General features: G+C 42.4%; 1 protein-coding gene across 1 annotated transcript in view; it reads right to left on the bottom strand.

Moving 5' to 3' along the window:
* The window catches only part of LOC106576724 (synapse differentiation-inducing gene protein 1), a 51,708-nt gene extending 26,867 nt beyond the window's left edge, over nucleotides 1-24,841 (bottom strand). The window contains exons 1-3 of the mRNA XM_014154069.2: nucleotides 24,036-24,841; nucleotides 8,599-9,256; nucleotides 6,527-6,664 (exon numbers count right to left, since the gene is read on the bottom strand). Of these exons, the coding sequence (XP_014009544.1) occupies nucleotides 6,527-6,664; nucleotides 8,599-9,150 (690 nt within the window). The 5' untranslated portion in view covers nucleotides 9,151-9,256; nucleotides 24,036-24,841. The remainder of the gene's footprint in view (nucleotides 1-6,526; nucleotides 6,665-8,598; nucleotides 9,257-24,035) is intronic.

Raw genomic sequence — 24,841 nt, 5'->3', positions numbered from 1 at the left:
GGTGGTCAGCCCGCCACGCAGTTTCCTCGTTGATTGCAATGTAAATCGGCAATAATTGGCATCAAAACAGGCTGATTACCGATTGTTATGAAAACTTGAAATCGGCCCTAATTAAATCGGCCATGCAGATTAAATCGGTCGACCTCTACTCAAGAGTACAGGCCTCGGTGTAATGCTCATTCCTTCAACGATAAACGCGAATCCGACCATCACCCCTGGTGAGACAAAACCGCGACTCATCAGTGAAGAGCACTTTTTGCCAATCCTGTCTGGTACAGTGACGGTAGGTTTGTGCCCATAGGCGACATTGTTACCGGTGGTGTCTGGTGAGGACCTGCCTTACAACAGGCCTACAAGCACTCAGTCCAGCCTCTCTCAGCCTATTGCGGACAGTCTGAGCACTGATGGAGGGATTGTGCATTCCTGGTGTAACTCGGGCAGTTGTTGTTGCCATCCTGTACCTGTCCCGCAGGTGTGATGTTCGGATGTACCGATCCTATGCAGGTGTTGTTACACGTGGTCTGCCACTGCGAGGACGATCAACTGTCCGTCCTGTCTCCCTGTAGTGCTGTCTTAGGCGTCTCACAGTACGGACATTGCAATTTATTGCCCTGGACACATCTGCAATCCTCATGCATCCTTGCAGCATGTCTAAGGCACGTTCACGCAGATGAGCAGGAACCCTGGGCATCTTTCTTTTTGTGTTTTCAGAGTCAGTAGAAAGGCCTTTTTAGTGTCCTAAGTTTTCATAACTGTGACCTTAACTGCGGCAGGTAGCCTAGTGGTTAGAGCGTTGGACTAGTAATTGAAAGGTTGCTAGATCGAATCCCCGAGCTGACAAGGTAAAAATCTGTCGTCCGGCCCCTGAACAAGGCAGTTAACCCACTGTTCCTAGGCCGTCATTGTAAATAAGAATTTGTTCTTAACTGACTTCCCTAGTTAAATAAAAGGTCAAATTTAAAAAATTGCCTACCATCTGTAAGCTGTTAGTGTCTTAACGACCGTTCCACAGGTGCATGTTCATTCATTGTTTATGGTTCATTGAACAAGCATGGGAAACAGTGTTTAAACCCTTTACAATGAAGATCTGTGAAGTTATTTGGATTTTTACGAATTATCTTTGAAAGACAGGGTCCTGAAAAAGGGACGTTTCTTTTTTTGCTGAGTTTATATCACGGTATGACTGACTGTATTTTATATTTCTGAATAACAAAAGTTCTACATTTGCTTTATGAGTAGTGAGTGACCCTAGGGTGGCAAATCATCCATTGAAATCACATAGAATGTGTCCTTCTCCATTCTTTGTTTTTTTTACTGTTCAATTCAACCAAAAATAATTTTCTGCATTTACTACACTCATTTGAGGTAATTTCCACACAGCCTCATAGGGCTGCACAATGGCAAACAATCTAGGCCTTATTTTTTAACCAAAAGTTGCAATTGCGATTTGACTTGTGATTTAGAGCAAAACAATTTGGTGAACTGTTGGAATAATGAAAATAGAATGATTGTTCCAATTCTATAGTTGGAATATAATAGCGGGCACTCTGAATACAGTGTTGTTTGACATGACAACGAATGAAAATGTCAGGGGGAGTTATTGTGACAGGGTAAGAAGCAAAGTGTTAATAAGTGTTTCCTAAGGGACCCTATAATATTTGGCTACATTGAATGTTCTCTTAGCTACTTCATGTAGCTAACATTTTCATGCTTCACATATTCCTCTTTGATTTAGAAGATACTGTCTCACAAACAACATACTGATTTAGGTCTATCCCATCACTGGTATTATCAGGCTGTATAGCCAGTTACGATTGTTCTGTCTCAGTACATTTATTAGCTAGCTAGCCAGTTAACTAGCGATTAGCATTAGCGGCTAACACGATTTAGGCACAACTTGCTAAGACAAACTAGCTGTTTGCAGATGTAAGAAACACAAACTAAGTGTAATTATAGAACGCTTGGGGGAAAAAAATGGACGTTACACACGGCGTAACACATTTAACAAACCAAATATTCAAACACTTATAGAAGGTAACATAAAAACTCAAACTGGTCCGTTCCTCAATACCAGTATTTCGTCAAATACGCTATACCGCCCAGCCCTACAACATGGCAAAGAAATGTACTTTTTGCCCAAAATTCAAAAACACACACACACACACACACACACACACACACACACACACACACACACACACACACACACACACACACACGTTTGGGTCAAATCTAATACAACACAGAGTGAAACCCTCTGTATTTTCAAGTATTGTGGTGGCAGCATCATGTTAAGGGAATGCTTGTAACCGGCAAGGACTGGGGAGTTTGTCAGGATAAAAAGAAATAGGGAGCAAAGCCCAGGTAAAAGGTTAGAGGAAAACCCTCCCACTCTACCCCCAGATAGTTACATTTTTCATTGTGAAAATTACACAAATTTTCATGCCAAAGACACACCAGCAAGGCTTTCTACAAGGGGTTGAGTGTTCAGTTTCAGTCCTGAATTAAATTTCCTATAAAATCTGAAATGTTTGAACATTGCTTCGCAACCAAATTTACTGAGCTTGAGCAAGGCACTGTGCCTTCAGAAAGTATTCATACCCCTTGACTTATTCCACATTTCGTTGTGTTATAGCCAAATTATTTATTTTTAAAATATTATCATTTTATCACCCATCTACACACACAATACCCCATAATGACAAAGTGAAAACATGTTTTTAGAAATATTTACAAATTGATTAAATTAAATACAGAAATATCTCATTTGCTATGACACTTTAAATTGAGCTCAGGTGCATCCAATTTCCTTTGATCATCCTTGAGACGGCACTACAACTTGATTGGAGTCCACCTGTGGCCAATTCAATTGTTTGGACATGATTGTTTGGAAACACTCTCTATAAAAAGTCCCACAGTTGACAGCGCATGTCAAAGCAGAAACTATACCATAAAGTCCAAGGAACTGTCTGTAGATCTCATAGATTTAATTGTGATGAGGCATACATCTGGGGAAAGATATAAAACAATTTCTAAAAGTATTGAAAGTTTCCAAGAGCACAGTGGTCTTTATCAAAGTGGAAATTGAAAAAAATACGGAACTACCCAGACTGCCTAAAGCTGGCCATCCGCCCAAACTGAGCAACAGGGCAGGAAGGACCTTGGTCAGGGAGGTGACTAAGAACCCAATGACCACTCTGACAGAACTACAGAGTTCCTTGTTTGAGATGGGAGAACCTGCCAGAAGGACAACAGTCACTACAGCACTTCACCAATTTGGGCTTTATGGGAGAGCGGCCAGGCAGAAACCACACCTGAGAAAAAAAGCACGACAGCAAACCTGAAGTTTACAAAAAAGACATGTGAAAGACTGAGCGCATAAGGCAAAAGATTCTGTGGTCTGATGAGACGAAAATATGATTATTTTGCCTGAATGCAAAGCGCTATGTCTGGAGAAAACCAATCACAGTTCATCAACCATCCAACACCATCGCTACCATGAAGCAGTGTTGTGTTCGAGACCACCTAAAGTGAGACAGATTCAAGACCAAGGCCAGAGCAAATCGAATCCAAGTCAAGACCAAGACCGGAGGAGGGGCGAGACTGAGACCAGAAAAATGCGAGCCCAATTCAAGACCATGATTGTAATTTTGTCAAATCACCACCATAAGAGTTGAAAATGTCCAGTATTTCTATATTCATTTTTCAGAACATATGGATTCTTTAGACATTCGGAATAGTGAAAAAAATGCATGCTGAGAGAAAATAGAGCCACTCTACAAATTATTGCTAACCCCAAACACAGTGGGGAACAATGGGCCTTCTATGCCTTCAGAGAAGGGCTATGGATTTATAAAATAATGATTATAATAATGTTAATTATATTATTTTCAATGTTGTTCTGATTTAATCTCGAGTTTTTACTAAAACGTATGGAAACTTCTGCCTTCTTGAAGGGCAACAGGTTACTGCGCAAAAGCTAGCAGTAGTTTTCCCATGGTCTAGCTAGCTAGCTTTTGTTGTCGGCTAGTTTGCAGCGGCTGTAGCAGGCGTTATCAAAGAGGATGTTGTTGCTAATTTGTTAGCTTCTCTCTTTTCAACTTTCAACAAGAAGTTAAGTTTCAAATGATCATCACCTGGTGAGTGGAACTTTGTTTTATTGCAACGCACTTGCTGTTAGCCATTTCTTTGAAAATAACTTGTGTGTGAAACACTGTTGCATTTAAAGTGGAACTGACAGCATTTTATCAACATTAAATCTTATTGAAATATGTTCATATACAACCTCAGAAATAAAATAAAAACATCTGTCTCGTCCAGTACCGGAGTCTACACAGACCGGTGTGCTATAGCCAATGAGAACTACAATAGACCTTAATACAAATAAGTAATTTGCAACACAGGCCTGCCATCATTCACTTTGACCTAGACTGTGTTTACAGGCAGTTGCAACAGCACGACTTCAGATCATTAGAACGCATTTGCCAAAAGTCACAAAATACACCTGAATGGATTTCTACAAATATGTAAACACCATGGGAGTCCTCTTAAATTTGGGAACTTTACAATTCTATTGCTCAAACAACCATGAAAAGGTAGGCTCTCGCTCTCCCTCAGTTATGCATATCAACAACTAATGCTAGCCAGAGCAAGATGAGCTCAAATCTAACAAAGGAACATTAGACAAACCCTCTGAAACTTTCAGCTAATTAGCCGTCACAATTGCACTGATAAACGATGGGGAATTATAGCCTACTCGTCCTTCTGCAGCTTGTCAGCCAATGCATGCTTGTCCCAACCAAATCACTCAAGCTAACTGGCTAATGTTTGCTAGCTAGCTACTTCCAGACACAAATGGGAGAACACCTCAGTCTGACCATTATACTCACTGTAGCAGAGCTGGTTAAGTTGTGTTTTTGTATTCTTTTGATTGGGACCTACTGGCTTATTATGTCCAAGTTTATGGACTGCTTATCCTTTAACATCATGCTGTGTGTGACTGCTGTCTTTCCATCGGCCCTATGCAGTGGTGCCTGGAGAAGTGGGTATACTCTAATTTTGGCCAAAAATTCCCAAAGGAGTTTTTTTCCCCCCTCTCAAAATCACACTTTTTTAAATAAAATAAAAACAAACGCATGGAATGGTCTGTCCACAACAATGATTAAACCACATCAATCTGATTGGGTGTGCCTGTCAGGGCCTGGCTCCCCTGTCCACCCAGGCCGATGCATAACTACGACCCTGAAGCAAACAGCACATGACAGTTGCGCATCACAAATAGCCTACTAACCAACACTTCGGACTTAACTTTTTCCATACCTGGTTTGCATACCCATTGTTGCCTTAGTCAGCATTTACTGGTAGATACAAATTCAAACGTCTTAGCTACCGTACCGGCTACCGATGTCATTCTTCAGTGAGCTGCTCCATGCCAAAACCAGTTGAGAGATGCACACTCTTGCTGCCTGCAGATGATATTCCACTGAAACTAGGCTATGTGAATATATTTCACGTGCTTCGCGATTGTGTAGGTTACTTTGTGCATGATTTCTCTGTTCTTCTACATAATTGATAAGTCGTATACCTCCACTACACGATTTTGATAAACATGAGTAGGGATTAAGAAGTGAGTATAAGCAATGCCCACTGAAAAAGTGGGTATACGGTTTATACCTGCGTATTCCCTCCACTACACCATTGGCCCTTTGTGTTTAACAGAAAGTGCACTCTCCTACATGAGTGCGCTGGTATTACGGTTGCTGTCCTTTCAGAATCACAAACCTGTCACAAACTGAAGGCCTATGTCTACAATAGATATAAAGGCTGTTAATATTGTATATATTTGTCCTGGCGAGGAGGTTTTATGCGCTGACTGAATGGAAGCTGATTGCTGATGAGTTGAGAATATCTGCAAGGAAGAAAATCCCCAAATCCAAAGGTGCAAAGCTGATATAGACATACCCAAGACGACTCAAAGCTCTAATCACCGTGCTTCTACAAAGTAATAACTCAATGGCGTTAATACTTATGTAAATTAGATATTTCTTTGATTTTATTTTCAATAAATCTGTAAACATCTTTTTTTTAATATATATTCAGGCTGTAACAACAAAATGTATGAATACTTTCTGCAGGCACTGTCTGTTGTAATGGCTGCCAAAAGGTGCATCCACCAAGTATTAACTCAGGGGTGTGAGGACATACACAATCAAGACATTTATTAATTAGGACACTTTGAAAATGTGTAGATAAAAAAATAAAATGTAATCCTTTGTAGATTAAATTTTAAGGCAGCAAAATGTGAAGATGTGTGCAAGAGGTGTGTAGACTTCCACTAGGCACTGTACTTTTGAGCCTTGCACCTAATACTATGATGACCTAAATCTATAAATGATTTACTTCTTTAGGTTATTTATTGTGTGAGGGTATACACATTCTCCTATGACTGCCTTGATATTTACTGTAACTACTAGTGGTGACGCAACCGTGGTGTGTGTAGTGTCATTGACAGTGTGGTAGTTCTTACCTCATGGGACAGGTAGAAGGCAGCGATCCCCAAGGGCCAGAAGCAACACAGCATGGAGAAGACGCTCAGGCCCAAGTGGTCCCTCGGTGGCATCATGAGAAAGTTGTCTTCACTCTCTGAGTCGCTCGAGTACTCGCTCTGTGAAAGCACAAAGAGCGACTACTTTAGATGCAGGTCAAGTAAGGTGAGAGGTTTACAGAAGACTGCACTATATCGCAGCATATGGTGGTCTTGCTGATGTGTTGTTGAAATAAATGTTCATTCTCTTTACTTCAGATGGCTCTGGTTTTCCTCACCTCAACACATTTGTTCAGGCACTGAGCTTGCACAAAGAGGGCACTGTACATACGTTGAACCAGACAGGGCCACGACCAGTCATGCCAACTGGACAATGATGGGCAAACTCAAACCCGGGTCCAGCGACTGCCAAGCCAACACAGGGTCTCTCAAACCGGTCTGGGTTACCCCCGAATTCACAACATTATACTTCCATGGTTGGTTTCATTGACTCTCCCATTTAACGGCTCCTAAATGTTTTTAGCTACAATCAGCTTGAGCAAACCTAGTGGATCATGCTTAAAATACCAGTAAAAGCAAAATGCCCCTAAAAAAGGCCAAAAAGCTTGGCCCTAATTATGAGGGCATTTGCCTGAAGGATGGATTAGTAAGACACTACAAATCACTGCATCTCCTCAGACTAGCTGACTAATTTCAGATGGGTACTGAACAAGACAAAAATGTATAATTCACTAATCTCATTCCACACACAGTGCCTAAATCTGACGGTAATAAAAAGGTCAGAGGGCACAGTAAATTATAAGATATTGAAAGGACTTAGATAGTAACCTAGACAGCCTATGTAAATTTGGAAGGTTCAGACATGTTTTACTCCACAAGTACTGTAAGAACATTGTGAAGGGCAGTCCAATACTGTAAACCCTGGGGAATTATGTTAAAACATGCTCTGGAACTTTGTCGACTGGTAAGTATTTTTTAAAACCTCCCGCTTTGGGCTGGATGTGTTAATATGTAGTTCATAAATGCTTAATCTATAAGCAGAATTCCTGTCTTACCTCAATTAGCCACAAAATCCCTAGTTCGAAAGTGACTGTTTACTGGAAGCTGTGCAGCACCATTTCCCCAAAATGTTCCCCCAAGTGGGCCAGCCCCCAAGCAATTTGAGTTCCAGCCAATGAGCTTTAGCCCCTTGCTATTTGAGTGACAGCTAGCAAGATGCACACACACAGCAGAGTGAAAGAGAGAGCAATAACGGTGTGCACATATCTACACATGACGTAGTATGCAATTTTCGGGGTCCACTTTTGGCTTGTGAAGGCCGGCTACTGGCTAAGTATACAAAACTACCAGAGAATCTCTAAGGATGAGGTACAGTATGTGCAATACATTTTAAGGATGGTCGTCATCTACAAATATTCTGTGGGAACCTCACATATTATTAAATTGCTGTGTATTTCAAACAACCCACATTGAGAATCCAAGGAGCTACTTTTGTAGTGAATAAAAGGCCAAATGAAGCAGGAGAGGTATTTTTTGCTTTCTCTAGAATATTACAACATACTGTAACAAAGATCATATTAATTAAGAACGAGCTATAAAAATGTTGCATACCTTGACTGCTCCAGTGACAACCACCAGAAACCATGGCAACTCCAGAAACCAACAATTTAGTGTGGACTCAAATGTTTCCTGCAAACATTTAGTATTAAAATAACTAGTCTTTGAAGGTCACATAGACCCAGGGATAGGGAAACATTATATACACAAGACAGCCACCTGAGCCCACATAATGTACATGTCTTTTCCTGCCTGATCTGTCCTGAGGCCTATTGAGCAGGGAAATGCCTGCTGAATCAGAGGTGGTGAGCCAGCTTAAAGGACCCAAGAGATCTTTCTCCTTCAAACAAAAACCTCAGAAATCCATCTGGTCCATTATTATTTGGCTCTAAATGCAATAACACAAACGTCTAACCCATACAGCAATATATTCATGCGTTTCTTACATACCTTACAGTGTAATGTGTTATGATAAAAGACAGAGCCCCAAGCCTTACCTCCAGGTCCTGGAACTCATCATCGTCATAGGACAGGGTCTGGATCTTTGCATCCTCCACAGACATGTCCAGGAACTTGCCATCGGCAAACATCAGCGTATCCTTGGAGGCGGCAGAGGAACCGGATGCTAAGTCCTCTATGAAGGTGGTCTCACAGCAATCCCCGACCACTCCATCCCCCCAGGCCCGGAGCGTGTTCTCAGAGTACAGGATCAGGTCGGGCCTGAAGCATGGGTCCATGCCCTGGGGTAGAGCGCTGGGGTTGAGCAGCTGTGGGTGTCCCCCTCCTCCGCCCACTCCCTGGCCGTTCTGCTCCTGCTGGGGGGATAGGTTGACCACCATGTGACCCTGGTATTTGGGGGCCGAGTACACTGACACCAGCCCTTCCTTAGTCTCCACCATCAAGCTGTGGGTATTGATCAGTCCGTTGTGCTTGCAAGAGCCCAGCCCTGCATCCCCTCCTCCCCTGGCTGGAGAAGTTGTCCCCTGGGTGGGGTACTCAGCCTCCACAGCCTGGCTGGAGCACGACCCTGCTCCCTGTCCACCCTCCATCCCGGCTTACAGAGCTGGATTGTTTGGTCAAATCCCCTCCTCTTTAAAGGCCTCTCTCATAGGGGCCTTGGGTTGGGGAAGGCATGGGATGGTAGGCTGCACTCTCCTGTGGGAGGTCAGATTAAAATGGCTTATCAGATAAAAAAGGGCTTTTGTATTCGATTTACATTGTTGTTTTTTCCTCCATCAAAAGCAGTATAAAACACAGACAGAGCTTTAACCCTGTACATGCTTCCTCTATTCATGTTACTGAATTGGTAATTCAGATGAGAAAAACAGTTTTTTGAGGGGGTTTTATCAGCGATTGGCTTTCTGCCTATTTTCATGTAATCTTGCACTCAGTTGTAAATGTATTTAATTGTGCGGAATTATTTTGGTAAATCCAGCACAGACAGAAATATGGTCAGGTAAAGGGGTTATCAAAAAGTGAAGAGTGTTTTGTCAATTAACATCCACTATCTCTATGACGATTTAATTGCACAGCTGCCAGTTACAAAACATCAACCCTGCCAAGCATTAAATCCTGAGAGGTTCGGTGCTGCTTAAGGCACTTTAACTCCCGGCCTACATTACTTTGCATTTCATCTGGTGTGGTGTGTACCAACAAATGCATTTTGTTGGCAAACACATACATGACTGCATGTGCACACACCTCACCCCCCTCATTCCCTCTCTCAGCCCTGCAAGCTTTTGGTTCTCAACCATGCAAATATAGCCCCTGCGTAAGCAGTAACGTTGCATGTCAAAGCCATAGATTCCACCATTGCATTATCTATCTGCATACTATACCTTGCCAAGGCCTGGAACGGAAAGGCCCTTTTTGCTAGGTTCAGCAGTAAACTGTGTGTGCAGGATGAGGCTCTAACGGATGCCATGTCCAAGTCAGCTTTTATGTGTACTGCCACAGTGAGTGAGAGCAGCTTCTTGTGCAGCATCCTGTGACTAATTAGACACCTCGCTGAATGTAGGAGGTATTGGGACTCCCTTGGCTCGAGTTAAACCCTTTATTTGTTAGCTATTTTGTATTTTGCAAAAGAGTTCAACATGCTGCTTTGTATTCATGGCCTCAGGGACAGTAGACCGACAGCCTTTAAGCTCATATCAAAACATTAGCAAATGAATGGTTCATTAGCAAATTAAAAGCTCCAGTGGAATTAAAATGGACTGCCACTATTCCATTTCTATCCCCTTCAAAGATCAAAGCTAAGGTCAAAGCTAAAGCCTATAGAAGGGACAACTGTTCAACATTACAAAATCTCTATTTACATTATGAGAATATCTAGCTGGTCACGTTTTGGCTCAATGACATAGTGCTATCTCTGAGCATATGAACATAAGTGGCCATTACAAGAACAAGCTTTCACAGGCTTAACTCACAACTGAGCCTAATTGCAATAAGGACAATAATGGCAGTCCTTTTCCTGAAGATATATTACACTGAACAAAAATATTAAAAACGCAACATGTAAACTGTTGGTCACATGTTATTAATGAGCCGAAATAAAAGATCCCAGAAATGTTCCATACGCACAAAAAGCTTCACTCAAATTTTGTGCACAAATTTGTTTACACCCCTGTTAGTGAGCATTTCTCATTTCCCTAGATAATTCATCCACCTGAAAGGTGTGGCATAGCAACAAGCTGATTAAACAACATGATCATTACAGGTGCACCTTGTGCTGGGGACAATAGAAGGCCACTAAAATGTTTGTCACACAACACAATGCCACAGATGTCTCAAGTTGAGGGAGCGTGCAAATGGTATGCTGACGTCGGAATGTCCACCAGAGCTGTTGCCAGAGAACTGAATGTTAATATTTCATACCACAAGCTACCTCCTAAGTCATTTTAGAGAATTCGTCAGTACGTCCAACCGGCCTAACAACCGCAGACCACAAGTAGGGCTGGGCGATATGGCCAAAATCTAATATCCCGATAACGATACATATCACGATATAGCACATTTTCTGTAAATTCAATAAATAGTTTATATAAAATGACCACATGTAAAGGCCTATTTCTTATTACATTTTGAATTATACTCAACAAATAAAAGGTACTTACTCATATTTAATTTCCTTTTATTTAGAACCTGTGCACATTTTCAATTAAGCATGTAACAATATAAAATATGAATGTAAAAAAATCTAAAAAGGTAAATAGAAAACACTTCAACTACAGTAGCAAACAAAATAAATATAGGCCTAATATATACATACAGTGAGGGGAAAAAGTATTTGATCCCCTGCTGATTTTGTACGTTTGCCCACTGACAAAGAAATGATCAGTATATAATTTTAATGGTAGGTTTATTTGAACAGTGAGAGACAGAATAACAACAAAACAATCCAGAAAAACACATGTCAAAAATTTTATAAATGGATTTGCATTTTAATGAGGGAAATAAGTATTTGACCCCTCTGCAAAACATGACTTAGTACTTGGTGGCAAAACCCTTGTTGGCAATCACAGACGTCAGACGTTTCTTGTAGTTGGCCACCAGGTTTGCACACATCTCAGGAGGGATTTTGTCCCACTCCTCTTTGCAGATCTTCTCCAAGTCATTAAGGTTTCGAGGCTGACGTTTGGCAACTCGAACCTTCAGCTCCCTCCACAGATTTTCTATGGGATTAAGGTCTGGAGACTGGCTAGGCCACTCCAGGACCTTAATGTGCTTCTTCTTGAGCCACTCCTTTGTTGCCTTGGCCGTGTGTTTTGGGTCATTGTCATGCTGGAATACCCATCCACAACCCATTTTCAATGCCTTGGCTGAGGGAAGGAGGTTCTCACCCAAGATTTGACGGTACATGGCCCCGTCCATCGTCCCTTTGATGCGGTGAAGTTGTCCTGTTCCCTTAGCAGAAAAACACCCCCAAAGCATAATGTTTTCACCTCCATGTTTGACAGTGTGGATGGTGTTCTTGGGGTCATAGGCAGCATTCCTCCTCCTCCAAACACGGCGAGTTGTGTTGATGGCAAAGAGCTCCATTTTGGTCTCATCTGACCACAACACTTTCACCCAGTTGTCCTCTGAATCATTCAGATGTTCATTGGCAAACTTCAGACGGGCATGTATATGTGCTTTCTTGAGCAGGGGCACCTTGCGGGCGCTGCAGGATTTCAGTCCATCACGGCGTAGTGTGTTACCAATTGTTTTCTTGGTGACTATGGTCCCAGCTGCCTTGAGATCATTGACAAGATCCTCCCGTGTAGTTCTGGGCTGATTCCTCACCGTTCTTATCATCATTGCAACTCCACGAGGTGAGATCTTGCATGGAGCCCCAGGCTGAAGGAGATTGACAGTTCTTTTGTGTTTCTTGTTGTCACCTTCTCACCAAGCTGCTTGGCGATGGTCTTGTAGCCCATTCCAGCCTTGTGTAGGTCTACAATCTTGTTCCTGACATCCTTGGGCAGCTCTTTGGTCTTGGCCATGGTGGAGAGTTCGGAATCTGATTGATTGATTGCTTCTGTGGGCAGGTGTCTTTTATACAGGTAACAAACTGAGATTAGGAACACTCCCTTTAAAAAAGTGTTAAATCTTTAAATCATTATAGTCCAGACAGAAAATATTTACACAAGAAGCAACCTAATATCACACAGTCAACCTCTCATTTAATTTAGTACATACATACACATACATACATACATACATACATACATACATACATACATACACAGTTGAAGTCGGAAGTTTACATACACCTTAGCCAAATACATTTAAACTCAGTTTCACAATTCCTGACATTTAATCCTAGTAAAAATTCCTTTAGGTCAGTTAAGATCACCACTTTATTTTAAGAATGTGAAATGTCAGAATAATAAGAGAGAATGATTTATTTATTTAAGCTTTTATTTCTTTCATCGCATTCTCAGTGGGTCAGAAGTTTACATACACTCAATTAGTATTTGGTAGCATTGCCTTTAAAAATTGTTTAACTTGAGTCAAACATTTTGGGTAGCCTTCCACAAGCTTCCCATAATAAGTTGGGTGAATTTTGGCCCATTCCTCCTGACAGAGCTGGTGTAACTGAGTCAGGTTCGTAGGTCTCCTTGCTCGCACACGCTTTTTCAGTTCTGCCCACAAATTTTCTATAGGATGGAGGTCAGGGCTTTGTGATGTACACTCCAATACCTTGACTTTGTTGTCCTGAAGCCATTTTGCCACAACTTTGGAAGTAGGCTTGGGGTCATTGTCCATTTGGAAGACCCATTTGCGACCAAGCTTTAACTTCCTGACTGATGTCTTGAGATGTTGCTTCAATATATCCACATCATTTTCCTTCCTCGTGATGCCATCTATTTGTGAAGTGCACCAGTCCCTCCTGCAGCAAAGCACCCCCACAACATGATGCTGCCACCCCCGTGCTTCACGGTTGGGATGGTGTTCTTCAGCTTGCAAGACTCCCCCTTTTTCTTCCAAACATAACAATGGTCATTATGGCCAAACAGTTGTTTTTGTTTCATCAGACCAGAGGACATTTCTCCAAAAAGTACGGTCTTTGTCCCCATGTGCAGTTGCAAACTGTCACCTGGCTTTTTTATGGCGGTTTTGGAGCAGTGGCTTCTTCCTTGCTGAGCGGCCTTTTAGGTTATCCTGCCTGTTTGGCCCTGTCCGGGGTATCATCGGATGGGGCCACAGTGTCTTCTGATCCCTCCTGTCTCAGCCTCCAGTATTTATGCTGCAGTAGTTTATGTGTCGGGGGGCTAGGGTCAGTCTGTTACATCTGGAGTATTTCTCTTGTCTTATCCGGTGTCCTGTGTGAATTTAAATATGCTCTCTCTAATTCTCTCTTTCTGTCTTTCTCTCGGAGGACCTGAGCCCTAGGACCATGCCTCAGGACTACCTGGTATGATGAGTCCTTGCTGTCCCCAGTCCACCTGGCCGTGCTGCTGCTCCAGTTTCAACTGTTCTGCCTGCGGCTATGGAACCCTGACCTGTTCACCGGACGTGCTTGTTGCACCCTCGACAACTACTATGATTATTATTATTTGACCATGCTGGTCATTTATGAACATTTTAACATCTTGACCATGTTCTGTTATAATATCCACCCTGCACAGCCAGAAGAGGACTGGCCACCCCTCATAGCCTGGTTCCTCTCTAGGTTTCTTCCTAGGTTTTTGGCCTTTCTAGGGAGTTTTTCCTAGGGAGTTTTTCCTAGCCACCGTGCTTCTTTCACATGCATTACTTGCTGTTTGGGGTTTTAGGCTGGGTTTCTGTACAGCACTTTGAGATATCAGCTGATGTACGAAGGGCTATATAAATAAATTTGATTTGATTTATTAAGGTGATAAAGGACTCGTTTTACTGTGGATATAGATACTTTTGTACCCGTTTCCTCCAGCATCTTCACAAGGTCCTTTGCTGTTGTTCTGGGATCGATTTGCACTTTTCGCACCAAAGTACGTTCAACTCTAGGAGACAGAATGCGTCTCCTTCCTGAGTGGTATGACGGCTGCGTGGTCCCATGGTGTTTATACTTGCGTACTATTGTTTGTACAGATGAATGTCGTACCTTCAGGCATTTGGAAATTGCTCCCAAGGATGGACCAGACTTGTGGAGGTCTACAATTATCTTTCTGAAGTCTTGGCCGATTTCTTTTGATTTTCCCAAGAGGCTCTGAGTTGGAAGGTAGGCCTTGAAATACATCCACAGGTACACCTCCAATTGACTCAAATTATGTCAATTAGCCTATCAGAAGCTTCTAAAGCCATGACATCATTTTCTGGAATTTTCCGAGCTGTTTAAAGGCACAGTCAACTTAGTGTATGTAAACTTCTGACCCACTGGAATTGTGATACAGTGAATTATAAGTGAAATAATCTGTAAACAATTGTTGGAAAAATTACTTGTGTCATGCACAAAGTAGATGTCCTAACCGACTTGCCAAAACTATAGTTTGTTAACAAGAAATTTGTGGAGGTGTTGAAAAACTAATTTTAATGACTCCAACATAAGTGTATGTAAACTGCCGACTTCAACTGTATATCGTCATGTCGCCCAGCCCTAACCACAAGTAACCACGCCAGCCTAGGACCTCCACATCAGTCTTCTTCACCTGCGGGACCGTCTGAGACCAGCCATCCGGACAGCTGATGAAACTGTGGGTTTGCACAACAGAAGAATTTCAACACAAACTGTCAGAAACAGTCTCAGGAAAGCTCCTCTGCGTGCTCGTCGTCCTCACCAGGGTCTTGACCTGACTGCAGTTTGGCGTCGTAGCCGACTTCAGTGGACAAATGCTCAAATTCGACGGCCACTGGCCTGCTCGGTCCTGATCACTGACAACGATGAGACAGCCTATAGGGAGGAGGCCTTCACGGATGAATCCCGGTTTCGACTTCACCGGGCAGCTGGTAGACAGCGTGTATGGCATTGTGTCAGGCGAGCGGTTTACTGACGTCAACGTTGAGAACAGAGTGCCCAATGGTGGCGGTGGGGTTATGGTATGGGCAGGCATCAGCTATGGACAACGAGCACAATTGCATTTTATATATGCCAATTTTGTCACGAACCGGCTCAAAGTCCGTAACAAAAAGGGAGACAACGTGGAGATTAGGAATAACAAAAATATATTTATTAACTGAGGTAACGTAAATACAACTAACAATGGTGTGTGTAGTCAGTAATCAGTAGTGTAATTGAGTGGTTGCATGCATAAATGTGATAATGATGGGTGTTGAAAGGTGCAATAGCAAACAAAAATGCCATAACCAAAATCTAAGTGTGTCTGCATGGAGAGAGTCTCCTCAAGGAATGGGGAAGATTCGTATTTATCCCGAGACACACCCGGGCCCAGGTGTGTCCCATGTCGCTGACAACCCTCCCAGCTCCTCCCGCCGAACATCCTAATAAGGAAAACAAGAGCAAAGAGAAAGAATACGGCAGACAGAGCGGGGGGGGGTCGTCACACAAACAAAATACTGCCCTGTATACTAGCAGAAGACCCAGCCTGCATCCAAAATTGACCCAGCCAGCGTCCCAAATCCATGTGTTCACACTTCCACTTGCCCCAGCCAACCTCGTCCTCCCCAGACCTCAGCAACCTTTGCGCACAGGAAGGAACCTTTAAGAGGAAAGAAGAAAATGAGACCAGAAGAGGACAGACAAGAGCGACAGAACAGGACAATACCAAACAAAATAAACTATGGTCAGTCACGTAGACATTCAGGAACAGGGCGCACGAGAGAGAGCGTCAGCAACAAGATCCAAGGAAAAGAACGTCTCAGGGTCCTTCTCATTAAATTTTGGCAACAACCTTAAGTTTCCAACAATATCAAATGAGTCAGGGAATGACCGAGAGGAGCGACCTCTAGGTAAATCTGGGTCACCTTCCAAGAGGAAACTCTCCCCTGAGAGCTTTCCTTCCCTAACCAACTGTAGCCGCTCTTGTTGCAACTTGATTTTTGCATGCTCCAAATCCTGTGTAAATGCCGATTCCTTTTCATACATTACACGATCATGCTCTAGTTTTAACAGAAGCAGTTACTTCTGTTGTTCAAAAGGCAGACCACTAGATCTAACAGATGGGGGCGGCCATTGTAATGAAACGGGGAGACGGCTGGGGAGGTGGCGAGTCCTCGGCAGAGGCTGCCCCAGTGTTAACTTCTAGAATACCACTCTCAATCAGATTGGCTTTCAATATCAACATAATTTTTTTTTTTACATTTATCACTAAATTCAATCTTGTAGTGTTCAGCGATCTTCAAGAGCTGTTCTTTAGTACATAATTCTAACAGTTCCACTGGTGGAAAGCGAATGAACTTGTCCACATTAGACGCCATAGTCACAAGTAAATACAACAACAAACAATAATAATTCTCGCTCTTCCCCTCTGCTGAGCACACCAGACCGGACCACAACAAGAGAAATGACAATCACACTGGGCACCACAGAAGAGAGTTGAGATATATATGGAAATTTCCCAAACCCCACAATAACTCAACCCTAGTCTTCGTGCGGATTTGCGGTGGGTAATTACGCACTGTAGCCCGCTGGCAAGGTTAAAAAAAAAAAACACCCAGCACGCTGGCAGATTCCCTCCAAGCCACGGATGTGCCCCTGAGACAACTGCTCAGTCCACGGACACCACACAAAAATAACAAACAAAATAACCATGCCCAACGTATTCCAAAGTGAAACACGCCGCTAAGCCTAACAGGGGAAAAAGAAAGACTATAGCTCCAAGGTAGTAAGTGTCACTACCCTACCCAAATCTCCCACTGAGGTACACAGCTGATTGTACTCACTTCCTCAGACTGATGTCCCAACAGCGAGTAGAGTAAGAGTCTCCAGCCTGGGCAGGGGCCTGGAAACTAACCAATGTACTCTCTCCAATGCAACACACAACCAACTATCCACCACAATGGCAAGTTTACCAAACAAACAAAGGCAACCAATACTGGGCACCAAACATTACAACTCAAAAAAGCTGTAACAAAAGATGCAAACAAAGCACCTACAGGGATTTCAAACATAAACTCCACGTTTTCTCCCAAACACAATACCTTCAAGATCCCGGATGAGCCCCCACTTGTCACGAACCGGATCGAAGTCCGTAACAAAAAGGGAGACAATATGGAGATTAGGAATAACAAAAACAATTAACAATGGTGTGTGTAGTCTGTAATCAGTAGTGTAAGTGGGTGGTTCCGTACATAAAATGTGATTATGATAGGTGTTGAAAGGTGCCAAAGTAAACAAACAAAACAGCCACAAAAATGCCATAACCAAAATCTAACAGTGTGTCTGTCTGCATGGAGAGAGTCTCCTCAATGAATGGGGAAGAGGTGTATTTATCCCGGGACACACCCGGGCCCAGGTGTGTCCCCATGTCACTGACAACCCACCCAGCGCCGCCCACAGAAACATCCTAATAAGGAAAACAAGAGCAAAGAGAAAGAATACAGCGGACAGAGTGGGAGGGTGGTCACAATTTGAATGCACGGAGATACCGTGACAAGATCCTGAGGCCCATTGTTGTGCAATTTATCCGCCTCCATCACCTCATGTTTCGGCATGATAATGCACAGCCCCTCATTCCCGAAAGGATTTGTACACAACTCCTGGAAGCTGAAAATGTCCCAGTTCTTCCATGGCCTGCATACTCACCAGACATGTCACCCATTGAGCATATATGGGATGCTCTTGACTGACGTGTACGACAGCGTGTTCCAGTTTCCGCCAATATCTAGCAACTTCGCACAGCCATTGAAGAAGAGTGGGACAACATTCCACAATCAACTCTATGCAATGGAGATGTATCGCGCTGCATGAGGCAAATGGTGGTCATATCATACCAGATACGGACTGGTTTTCTGATCCACACCTCTCTGTTTTTTAAAGGCATCTGTGACCAACAGATGCATACATGTATTCCCAGTCAGGCGAAATCCATAGATTAGGGCATCATTTATTTATTTGTGTTATATTTTTGTTCGGTGTAGATGGGCCACTTTGAAAGGGACTATAGCTCCATCTTGACAAGAAGCTAAATCAATGAAGTGAGAATGTAAAGTGACAATCAGTCCCACCTCTCAACACTAAAATACAATGTAAACAGTTATTTCTTTTAAAATATTATTTCCCCTAAAGTCCAATGACAGTTTTGTTGGAGGTCAGATTCCATGTAAAGAAGATGAAGTTGTTTAATAGAAATCATTATTGTCAGTTGTTAGGCTATAGTCCTGCCATGTCATGTTAATCACATTTTCGCATGGCTTTTTCGCAGGTGTTGTGTCTGCCAGCTCTTACTGCACTTTTCAGTCCCTGATTAGAGGGGAACAATGGAAGAAAAATGCAGTGGGAATTGGGGGCTATAGCCCGTAAATCTGAACGGTTACAACGTCACCTAACACAACGGTATCACATATTGGTTACAAGCGATGACAATGGGACGGAAGTAATCAATCAGGCCAGATAACACTCAATTTAAAACGTAAACTTATGTTGTCGACTGGTAGGCTATCCTAACTTCCCATGAAAGCAATACACAGTGCATTCGGGAAAGTATTCAGACCACTTGACTTTTTCCACATTTTGTTACGTTACAGCCTTATTCTAAAATTGATTAAATTGTCCCCCCCAATCAATCTACACACAATAACAGGTTTAGAAATGTTTGCTAAATTATAAAACATTTAAAAAATGAAATAGCACATTTACATAAGTATTCAGACCCTTTACTCAGTACTTTGTTGAAGCCCGTTTGGCAGCGATTACAGCATTGAGTCTTCTTGGGTTACGACCCTACAAGCTTGGCACACCTGTATTTGCTGATCCTCCCAAGCTGTCAGGTTGGATGGGAATTGCAGGCACGATATAATGAAGCTGCCAGTTGAGGACTTGAGGCGTCTGTTTATCAAAATAGACACTAATGTACTTGTCCTCTTGCTCAGTTGTGCACTGGGGCCTCCCACTCTTTTTTTCTATTCTGGTTAGGGCCAGTTTGCGCTGTTCTGTGAAGCGAGTAGTACAGCGTTGTACAAGATCTTCAGTTTCTTGGCAATTTCTCACATGGAAAAGCCTTCATTTCTCAGAACAAGAATAGACTGACGAGTTTCAGAAGAAAGGTCTTCGTTTCTGGCCATTTTGAGACTGTAATCGAACCCACAAACACTGATGCTCCAGATACTCAACTAGTCTAAAGGCCAGTTTTATTTCTTCTTTAATGAGCACAACAGTTTTTATCTGTGCTAACATAATTGCAAAAGGATTTTCTAATGATCAATTAGCCTTTTAAAATGATAAACTTGGATCAGCTAACACAACGTGCCATTGGAACACAGGAGTGATGGTTGCTGATAATGGTCCTCTGTACGCCTATGTAGATATTCCATAAAAGATCTGCAGTGTCCAGCCACAATAATCATTTACATTATTAACAATGTCTACACTGTATTTCTTATCAATTTGATGTTATTTTAAATGGACAAAAAAAATGGCTTTTCTTTCAAAAACAAGGAAATATCTAAGTGACCCCAAACTTTTGAACTGTTGTGTAAGTATTCAGACCCTTTACTCAGAACTGTCTTCTTTGATATGACACTACAAGCTTTGCACACCCATATTTGGGAAGTCTCTCCCATTCTTCTCTGCAGATCCACTCAAGCTCTGTCAGGTTGGATGGGGAGCGTTGCTGCACAGCTATTTTCAGGTCTCTCCAGAGATGTTCGATCAGGTTCAAGTCCGGGCTCTGGCTGGGCCACTCAAGGACATTCAGAGACTTGTCCCAAAGTCACTCCTGCGTTGTCTTGGCTGTATTCTTAGGGTCGTTGTCATGTTGGATGGTGAACCTTCACCCCAGTCAGAGTTCCTGAGCAGGTTTTCCATCAAGGATCTCTCTGTAGTTTGCTCCATTCATCTTTCCCTCGATCCTTACTAGTCTCCCTGTCCCTGCGACTGAAAAACCTCCCCACAGCATGACGCTGCCACCACCACACTTCACTGTAGGGATGGTGCCAGGTTTCCTCCAGACGTGACACCTGACATTCAGGCCAAATAGCTTAATCTTGGTTTCATCAGACCAGAGAATTAGGTGCCTCGTGGCAAACGCCAAGCGGGCTGGCCACTCTACCATAAAGGCCTGATTGTTGGAGTGCTGCAGAGATGGTTGTCCTTCTGGAAAGTTCTCATCTCCACAGAGAAACTCTGGAGCTCTGTATGAGTGACCATTGGGTTCTTGGTCACCTCCCTGACTAAGGCCCTTCTCCCTCGATTGCTCAGTTTGGCCCAGCGGCCAACTCTAGGAAGAGTCTTGGCGGTTCCAAACTTCTTCCATTTAAGAATTATGGGGGATACTGTGTTCTTGGGGACTTTCAATGCTGCAGAAATGTTTTGGTACCCTTCCCCTGATCTGTACCTCGACACAATCCTGTCTTGGAGCTCTACGGACAATTCTTTCAACTCCATGATTTGGTTTTTGCTCTGACATGCACTGTCAACAGTGGGACCTTATATAGATAGGTGTGTGCCTTTCTAAATCATGTCCAATCAATTGAAATTACCACAGGTGGACTCCAATCAAGTTGTAGACACGTCTAAAGGATTATCAGTGTAAACAGGATGCACCTGAGCTCAATTTCGAGTCTCATTGCAATGGGTCTGAATACTTACGTAAATAAGGTATTCAAAATTAAAACTGAAATACATTCGCTAAAATTTATAAAAACCTGTTTTCGCTGTCGTTATGGGGTACTGTGTGTAGTAGATTGAGGGAAGAAAATAATTGAATCCATTTAGAATAAGGCTGTAATGTTAAAAAAAAGGAAAAAGGAAAGCAGTCTGAACACTTTCCGAATGCACTCTAAGTTTGTGGGTTGTGTGCAACGGGTAACATAACACCCAGGGGCGGAAATCCCGGGGGGGACGGGGGGGGACACGACCCCCCCATCCTGGGAAAAATATGATTTGTCCCCCCCAATATATCACTGAAACATAACTATGTAATTTAAATAATATTAATAATACGCAATGAAAGCAATTGTGCTGATTATAGACACTTTCAATAGCGCGTTTTTAAGTTTCAAAAGATTGCGACTCCCCCACCCTTTGCCTCACAATGGTTTGATCCACTGCCAGTTCCTTAGCTTGCTATGTAACAGAGAGGTCGTATCTACTGTCTGAAAGGCACTCAATGCACGTAACTGACGTGAGGTTAATCCAGTCAATCGCGCACACACTAGCTGAATATGCAGAGCTAGTGCGCAAATATTAACTATTAAGCTAGCACCTATTCCATTTATGTGGCGTCGTCAAAGATGGAATCTTTTCTATCGTCAATTTATTCCAAGATCAGCATGCAGATGATGTAAGTTAGTGCTTCAAAGTCCCTGTGATAAGGTTAGCGATAAACTGAAATCCAAACTGAACAGAACTACACTCTCTTCTACCATTGTCTTAAATATATTTAATGGTCTCGTTGCAAAAGCTAAATTGTCGCAAGGGAACTTTTATTTATTTATTTTATTTCACCTTTATTTAACCCGGGTAGCAAAGATTATAGCAAACTGAAACGGAATTGGTGCTCGCTAGCTTTGCAAATTCAGCTATTGTTGGAAGCCAGCCAATATGAAACAAACTATTAAAATTACAAAAGGTTGCAGCATATGTTGTGTAAATGGTGAACTCATACAGCTGTCAACTCTTGTCATTTTAATCTGTTTCACATTTGCTAGCTACCTTTTAGATCGAAGCCCAAATAGAATGATAGAAGATGATAGAAGCCCATCTCCTACTGTAAATAACCTACACACTGTGTGTGTAGCCAGCCAGCCAGCCAGGTAGAAAAATGGCAGAAAAATAAGACGGACATCAGAGTATTTTTCAATACACCAAAACGCATAGTAAGAACCCTAGTAGCCTAATATCTCAAAGACTAGTTGATAAAATGTTCATAAGAAAGAAATGGAATTCTAATGGAAATGTTTCACAATGATGTCATTAGGCAGAGCAGGCAACAGATGGCACACAGACAGCAGAGTTGGGGACAGATATGCAGGGACAGACTGGCAGAGACAGGGAGTCTCAGGTAAGTTTGTTGAGTCTTTGTTTGGCAACATTATGAAAGGTTCTCAATTTTTTTGACTTGTAAAATAGGAACATAATTGGAAAATGCCATGGATACCCCCACTCTCAACTTAAACTGGTGACTGAACTAAGATTTGTTAAAGGCAATGGTATTGCTGTTGTGATTAGTTGTGTAGTTTTGGGTACCGGTAGTTAGGAGTACGGCAAACACCTTATTTCTTTGGTTCCTCAATATACATTTACCATATTACAATGTAGGCTATGTGTTACAGCACTACTTTTGGTGTCCCCCTCAGGAATTGCTCTTGAGAAAATGTCATGTAATTGTCCCCTCCAAAGTTGATATCAGATTTTCGCCCCTGATAACACCCCTACGGGTAGCCCAATTTCCTAGAATTTGAATTCAATGAATCGTGCATGCACTGGATTGCAATTCTGGTAAAGTAAAGGAATCCAGTTCAGTTTAATGAATTACAGTGTAGGGCAGGGCTCTTCAACCCTGTTCCTGAAGAGTTACCCTCCTGTAGGTTTTCAATCCAATCCCAGACTTAATTAACCCAACGTTACCCAAACTTGGTGCGCATTTTGTTTTGCCGTAGCACTACTAAGCTGATTCAAATAATCATCAAGCTTTTATTTTTTGAATCAACTGTAGTACTTGGGCAAAACCCCAAACGTACACCCCTTGGGGTCTCCAGCACAGAGTTTGGAAAACGCTGAACTAACCTGATTCAAGTGTGCTAGATTCGGGTTTGAGCAAAAACCTACAGGGTGGTAACTCTCCAAGAACAGGGTCGAAGAGCCCAAGTGTAGGCTATGACAATGTAAAAAGAGTAGGCTAAAACGTGGTCAGCGGCGGATCAAAATAGTTGCACGAAGTCTGGTGAACGGAGGAGTTGTCCATGGAGCTGTCATTCAAGGTCCTTTATTTACCGTGTTAGTAATGAGCACGGAACGGTTCCCAAACAGCTCACTCTAGAAAAAGGAAAAAAAAATTGCCTTATAGGCTATGGCCCAATGGCCCACGCGGAGATGCGGCAATGTTTGTTAGTGAAACATTGACACACATATATATATATATATATATATACACTTTTTTTTAAACTAGTAGTCTACATGCATACCCTTTATCGTTTTAGAATTCACCAGCATCACCCAAAACGAATCAACGAAAATAACATTTATTAGCTTGCTTGTGTTCTCCGCAGTCTCTTCTATAAAACTTGACAAATGTACGATATCCTATTTGCATGGCGAATAATTTACGACGACAGTGTTATTCGGTTATGCGCTGGTGTCATCTTGGTGCAATCAATTGTTGCTGTAACCTGCAAGTTCGTGATCACACAAACTTACCTTCCAACGTGAAAGCGCGTTCTGCGGCGAGTAGACGAGATCCCGTCGGAAACATAAGTGGACCGAAGAGTTAACAATCCGTCAGCCCTCCTTCCCTTCCAGTAGGAATTCTCTTCAGGCTATCCCATATAAATCTATCCAGGACTCCGTCTCCACCTAATCTAACAAAAAGTGTTAAACCAAAGCCTCAATAGTCCGATGTCCACCCTGAAGAAAAACATCAATGACATTTGTATTTTGTGTGCCTGCAATGGGGGTGTTGCAGTTTGTCTTCTGCTCAGATGGGATGAATACAGCGGGGAACACACCACCGGCTATAGCTACCACAGTTCTTACTTGTGAAGTGAAGGCAGCTGCACTGTGCTTTGTATGTAAAAGTGTCAAATAGCAGCATTTCAGACCTTACTAGCTATCAATCTAGTGCTGGGTGAGTGTGAAGGTACCAATCAAATGGAACAGTTCACCCCATGGTCCTAAAGAATGCGGTTATTTCAACATATGTTTGTGCTGAAATAGGGATTTTATGCCATATTTCAAAGGGATTACAATATCAAAGGTTTACAATAAACTATGGTTTAGTAACCCATCTGGTACAATAGGTAAATCCTATACTGAATTGTATATTGACTCACAAATATGACAATTTAATGTTGTGAATGTTGAAGAATTATTGACCTCGGTCTCTACCTCGCTGTTGTTTGTCTTATCAAATAATCCAATGCTGCCCCCAGGTGTAGGCTACACGTCAAACAAATAATAAGGGTTGATGTACTGCAAGTCCTAGGTTTGGAATATTGAGCTTTAAT

Source organism: Salmo salar, chromosome ssa18 (genome assembly GCF_905237065.1).
Source record: "Salmo salar chromosome ssa18, Ssal_v3.1, whole genome shotgun sequence".
In the NCBI taxonomy this organism is placed as follows: Eukaryota; Metazoa; Chordata; class Actinopteri; order Salmoniformes; family Salmonidae; genus Salmo; species Salmo salar.
Note: the sequence above shows the minus strand (reverse complement) of the source record. Positions and strands in the feature narration are given on the sequence as shown.